At 39.5% G+C, this 6636-nt stretch overlaps 1 protein-coding gene across 1 annotated transcript; it reads left to right on the top strand.

Annotated features, from left to right (window-relative positions):
* Positions 1-914: 914 nt before the first annotated feature.
* Ktl (BTB/POZ domain-containing protein Ktl) lies at positions 915-6431 on the top strand. The gene has a single exon (XM_069840472.1). It carries the CDS (start codon positions 1240-1242, stop codon positions 1984-1986), a length of 747 nt encoding a protein of 248 aa, XP_069696573.1. The 5' UTR covers positions 915-1239; the 3' UTR covers positions 1987-6431.
* Positions 6432-6636: the final 205 nt, after the last annotated feature.

The following is a 6636-nucleotide window of genomic DNA, read 5'->3' on the forward strand; positions in this document are numbered from 1 at the left end:
AGAGTATAGATAAGAGAAACGAGACGAAAGGTAATTTGGTGTTGAAGTGTGCAGAATTCAAAAGAGTAAAGACAAAGAGTGCAAAGTTCTACGTTCTTTAAGTCGCAATGGCAATTACATTAATATCTCATTGTAGAAATATATTATATATATATATATATATATATATATATATATATATTTTCTTTTCTTCCTGTAACATAGTTCTAGTAAACTTATATTAAATTAATTTTCATCATTTTACTAGCTATCTCAAATCTCAAATTAATTATAATTGATTGAATTATATTAGCTCATAAATTAAGTTACTACTTTATTTTATAGATTTATCTAAATTTAAATAAATATGTAGTCTACTAGTCCTTAAAACTTAACTGAAGAATATTGCTGGAGAACCTTTTAAGTGTAGTGTAAATATTCGTAATTTAAATATGTATTGTATTGATCAAGGCTGGTTGAGTGGAAGAGAAGGCCTTATGGCCTCAACTCTGCCAGCGAAAATAAAACATTATTATTATTATTATTATTATTATTATTATTATTATTATTATTATTATTATCTTACTCTTAATTTGAAATTCAGTAAAATATCTTTTTTTTGTTCTATTTTCACGTTCAGACGTGCTAACCGTTACTCCACAGCGGTGGACATGGGGCTGGTAAAATTGACGATGAAATGAAAGTTGCTGCGCGCTTGGATACGGAGGGCTGTGCGTACGGAAGGCAGTTTTTGCACAGCCTGCATTAATGAAGAGATGCGTAGTGAATGCTTGCGAGATGAAAGATCTGGTGAGAATTTGTCTAATTCCAGCCGATGCGATAGAAATCGTTTGGCGGGCGGCCCGGCGCTGGATGCGCGGCGGGGGTGCGCAGAGCACCAACCGGTGGATTGTATTGATCACTAAACACGGTTAACAGAGAGAGTGGACGGAGCGAGACGGAGTGCGAAACCCGGCATTTCCATCGGAGGAAAAGAATATTAAAATTAGGAAAGAGAGAACATCTTGGATGCAGAAATCTAGAAATGTAAACCGAGGATGGGAAATGAGAAGGTAGCGCGAGAAAGGAAGCGGGGTTGGGCACGGAGAGGGACGGAGCGAGCGAGAGAGGAGAGGAGCGGAGCGGAGCGGCGATCCGGCCCGTGCAGCAGTCGCTAGTCGCTCGGTTGGCGGTGAGCAGGCAGCACTGGTGTCTGTGATGGCTCAGGCAGAGGGTGCGAGGCGACGCTGAGGCTCAGACATGCAAGAAGACTCCTCCGCTGTAGACATGGCGGATTTCTCGCCCGTTGTGGAGCTCAACGTGGGCGGCGTCTTCTACACCACGGCCCTGAGCACGCTGACCCGAGAGCAGGACTCGCTGCTGGCACACATGTTCTCGGGCAAGACGTCGCCGCCGCCGAGGGACGCCAAGGGCAAGTACTTCCTGGACCGCGACGGCGTGCTCTTCCGCTACGTGCTGGACTTCCTTCGCAACCAGGCCCTCGTGCTGCCGGAGAGCTTCCGGGAGAAGCAGCGGCTGCGGCAGGAGGCGGCGTACTTCCGCCTGCCCGCCATGGCGGAGGCCGTGGAGGCGTACACGGACCCCGCGGCGCCCGCCAAGAGCTCCGCCCCCGGCTACATCACGGTGGGCTACCGCGGCAGCTTCGCCTTCGGCAGGGACGGCCTCGCCGACGTCAAGTTCCGCAAGCTGTCCCGCATCCTGGTGTGCGGCCGCGTGACCCTGTGCAGGGACGTCTTCGGCGAGACCCTCAACGAGAGCAGAGACCCGGACCACGGCCTCACCGACCGCTACACGTCGCGCTTCTTCCTCAAGCACTCCTTCATCGAGCAGGCGTTCGACATGCTGCAGGAGCAGGGCTTCAAGCTGGCGGGCAGCTGCGGCTCCGGGACGGCCGGAGGAGCGGCCGCCGAGCAGCTCAAGCCCGGAGTCGACTCCGAGGAGAACCGCTGGAACCACTACAACGAGTTCGTCTTCGTCCGCGACTAGTTCACACCAAGGTAACGATAGAAACATTCCTTCATATCTCTCATTGACTTCGTGAAGCCTATGCCGCAGTAATAGTTAGGGCTGCACCCCACCTCTCATCACGTACAGACGGAGACACAAGCTTGCGCTATACTTGATGAACTACAGTCGGGTAGGTATTAAACAAAGCGACACTCGTTGCGCTTGGCGTAGAGATAAGAAACCTTCTAGTAAAGCAACACAGCTTTAGTATTTTCATCTATTCTGCCGAGTGAACGTCACGTGGCAACAAGGACAGCGCGCACAAGAGAACGGAACGACAGTGGTTGCGGACTGTGCTGTAGTGATGTGTGAACAACAACCTCTGTCTGTGTAAACTTTTAATCAAAATCCTCTTTCATGTAACACGCTGGTTGGCCGACGAGCGTCACTTCAGAAGAAGGTATTGGCTCCCTTATACGTGTCAACTGTGGAAAGTCGCTACTCTTATCGCCATTCCGAACTTCCACATAATTTAGGCTATATAGACATGATATATTCATTGCATATCCAAGTCAAATGTTCCTCACAAATAATGACCAATAACGATCATTTAATTTAGATAGAAATTGAATCGGTGTATATACTTATTTGTGGTAATGAGATCACCATCTAACGCTTTAAATACGATCACCGGAGGTGAGTCAAGATATCATGAAAGTACCTTTATATGTGAGGCAGAATCCCTTCGCGTACAAATTCGCTAAATAATCAATAACGGTAGACCTAGGAAATTGATCCATTTCTTTATTTATATCTTAGTGACCGTTTGTTTCTCGGAAACAGGGTACACGAGCATTCTGATACATGTCATTGGTCATTATTTGCGAACACGGGCCGCGAGGCTGTACTATTATATGTCATAATGTGTCCCCTGTAATACATGTGTGAAGACTTCCATGTGAGCATAGCCCTGTGTACCTCAACAGACTGGAATAGAGCGTTCAGTACTTCCCCTTGTGATTGTTTCTTACATTTATAATGCAACATTTAGCTCGTGAACCTCAAAAAGTGCGCCCCTCCAACGACCACAATCAATATGTATTTGATGAAAGCACAGGAGGAATTAATATGCCAATCTTCTTATTTATAAACACTCTTAAAGAGAGAGGATGGTATTTTTTTAAACTTTTTTTTTCCTATTTGGTGTAAAATATTAATTTTTTGTATGTAGGAACTCAACCAAATACAAATATTAAAAAAAAAAAAAAATATTTGGGGGCCCAAATTTGAAAAAAAAAAACCCAATGCAGGATTGTATTAAAACCGATATATCTAAACCGTTTGAAAAGATAGATTCAAACTTCTTTTTGAAATGTATTTGCAAAAGCATGTTCTACAAACTGTCTGTGACAGAATTTTGATATTAGTCCCTACGTTTGTAAAATAAACAATTAAAATTTAATAACAGTTCTCTGATTTCCTTTCTTGCAAAGAAACGAACGTATTTTTAAAATGAAATTAAATAACAAAATTCGGTTACCGAGAAACGTTTTCTAATAGTCTGAAGAATGTGTGTTCTAAATTCCATGCATATATCTTTAATAGTTCAGAAATTATATCCATTTTTGTCTGGCAATGTAGCAAAAAGAAAAAAAAAATGAAGTTACTGGAAACCGATAAAAGTGGGCGTGTGATTTAAAAATCCATAGCGCAGGAAGTTTAAAAATGACGTCTCAACATCCGATAAGGGCACAAATACCCACAAAATATTATGTAATGTATTCCACACGTATCAAAGGGTATTTTAAAGAAAAAAAACATTTTTTTTTAATTTAATTTACCGGAAACAACAATAAAAGTGGGCGAGTGATTTTAAAATCCATAAAGCATGGCGACTCAACATCCGATAAGGGCATCAAATACCCACAAAATGTTATGCTATGCATTCCACGCAGATCACAGAGTATTTTAAAGATTTTTTTTTTTAAATTTACTCATTTTTCACCAAAAAAATACCATCCTTTCCCCTTAATTTTAGACTCAACCGCGGTAAGTAGCTTTGCATAGACTGCTTTATTTAAACGTTATTACAGTGTTAAAAACGTAACATCTTGAAAGTTTTAGTTAGAGCCGTTCCAAATAAGAAACATTATTTTTCGTGTGTTTAAATGTCTAGCTAAATGAGCTTATTCCTTTTATAAAATTGAAAAATATATCGGAATATTGACTTATTTAAATTATTTATACATTTTTTACATCAGTTGCGTGGTTTCAAGACATTTTTATATTGGACTGCATTTTGTACATTTATGCACTGCATTGAACTCTCCAGAAATGTTTTTCAGCATTACCCTCAGAACTCCACTGAACAATCGACAACAGTGGTTCTGAAAGCTGTTGTCAGCTTGTTTCTGTCTTTAAACGACAAAGAAGAATGAATAATCTTCATCTGAAGGCAGAAACTCCTTCTTGAGGTTCACGACAAAATGTTTGATCTCGGAGGTAAAGGTGGTTACGTCCTATGTAAAATATAAAGTCCAGGAAATTCCATCATGCTAATTTACACTGTGATTCTATATATATTCATGCTACGAGTAGCAGGCCCTTGTTTTCACGGTGGCGTTACATACACCACTCATTTGTAAAATTTAGGGGAAACTTGAGCTTCTAAGAACATTATATGGTATAAGTAAATGCAGATTCCTTTAACATTTACAGTATTTTGGCAGTTTATTAATGTGGTAACTTAGTCTTTCTTTGTAACTTCTCTATGATCAGAAGCATGTTTTGAGAAACCGTATTTGTATGAGATTTTCGCCTTTGTGTGTCAGAAACAGTGAATTAGATTCTAAAACTTCGGATGATATTAATTTTACACATGTTGACCAGTGGTGACTGTACTGTAATGTACTGTATTATATCGTACGTATATCATTATAGAAACCAAGTAGGATATCAAATTTTAAATAACTGATAAGCAGGCTTCGAGACTTGGGACCCGATACAATAAGTTTACTGTGCATGTACTATAGGTTGTTGACCCGTTGCAGGTAGATAGAGATGTGTTGCGGTAACAACGTTGCTATTTAGAATAGAGTACGGTAGTATGGGGAAACACACACATATGTACATTCTGAAAGTAAATATACATTACACAATGACAATGTCAAAGAATGTGAAAAGCATTTATTCTCCTGTCTTTTATAAGCATTTTTATTCAATTATACACAGTGTTAATGGTGGAGATAAACATGTAGCAATTTTAATTTCATTTATTCTATTGGTCGTCTTTAGGAAGTACAGTTACAGTACCGAATTGCAATGTACTACAAGATACATGTTCAGTGTCTCAAACGTAAATCTTTTTCGGTCATCTGCCAAACACTGTTTGTACTGTGAAAAGCTGCGCTCTACGTCACATGAAGAAAAAACCTAACATCATTGCAGTCTTTAAGAGGCAGTTCTTTATTCTCGGATGACTCTATGTCCACTAATTTGCTGTTTATATTACACAGCGATCCATATCCGTTATTTTTACATAAAATTGATTTCCACTTCTATTTTACACGTTCAGTAACCGGTGTACTTGGTGTCTCATTAATTGTCTCTGTCATTTCCTCAATTAATTTGAGGGCTTCCGGCATCTCTTGCTCTGACTTTTCTAACCGTGTAATAATTTCAGACACAGTTTGAAAATAGATTTGTATGAAAACCAAATTATTCGTCAGAACCTTCAAATCCAGAGCGTTTTTCTTTGCGTATTTGTTGGCATTCATTCTACAGTACCCCCACCCACTGTACGCTTTACCACTATACTCAGTACGCCGTTGTGCGGATTTCCTACTGAACTGCTCTATTGGGTCCAAAGTCTCGAAGCCTGCTGATAAGTTTCCCTTTAAAGTTAATTATATTCTGTTTGCCTGATCCTCGGAGGAACACAGTAACTTAATCTGTATTCTTTTGCAAAATAGAAAACTTATGAGTACAAAATAAGTCATGCCTACAGTTTACGCACACTTTCATTTACAATTTAGAAAACAGTGAGCCCATTTATTATGAGGGTTAAGAAGAGTGCAGCTTGAGAAGGAAAATTATTAGAAAAAGAATTCTACGAGGAATGTGAATGTGGTAGCTCTATGGAGCTTATCATGAACCACCAAAGTCGCTTGTTCTCCAAACATTGGTCTCAAAAACAAAGGGAACTCCACATTAATGTATGCAAACGAATGGAGAACAACTTCTCTCGAGAAACTATTAATGAAATGTAAATTCTGGTTACAACAAAGTACGCAGATGAAAGTGACTGTCGGGAATGTGTTTCCCTTCTTGAAATATTAGATTTCATTGTTTCATCATAGTTGTGTAATTATCATATAGTTCGGGTAAAATGATGAAATTCTATTCTAAAATTGTAAAAACTAATTTATGAACTAAATTTACGATAATGTGGACCAAATGTGCTGAATTAAAATATTATCAAACTATATTGTATGTTTTTATCTTATTAATATCCGAATGCCCATACATTAAGAGCAATTCGTATATTGTGGTGACAGAGCCGCTTGAACCCGAGTATTTTAAGATCCTTTTCCTTTCTTAGAATCCAGACATCTGCAATATAATATTATAAGCAGTAAGAACACAACATACCGATGAACTCACGAAAATCAAATTCCCTAGCTATCTTCT

Source organism: Periplaneta americana, chromosome 11, assembly GCF_040183065.1.
Source record: "Periplaneta americana isolate PAMFEO1 chromosome 11, P.americana_PAMFEO1_priV1, whole genome shotgun sequence".
Classification (NCBI taxonomy): Eukaryota; Metazoa; Arthropoda; class Insecta; order Blattodea; family Blattidae; genus Periplaneta; species Periplaneta americana.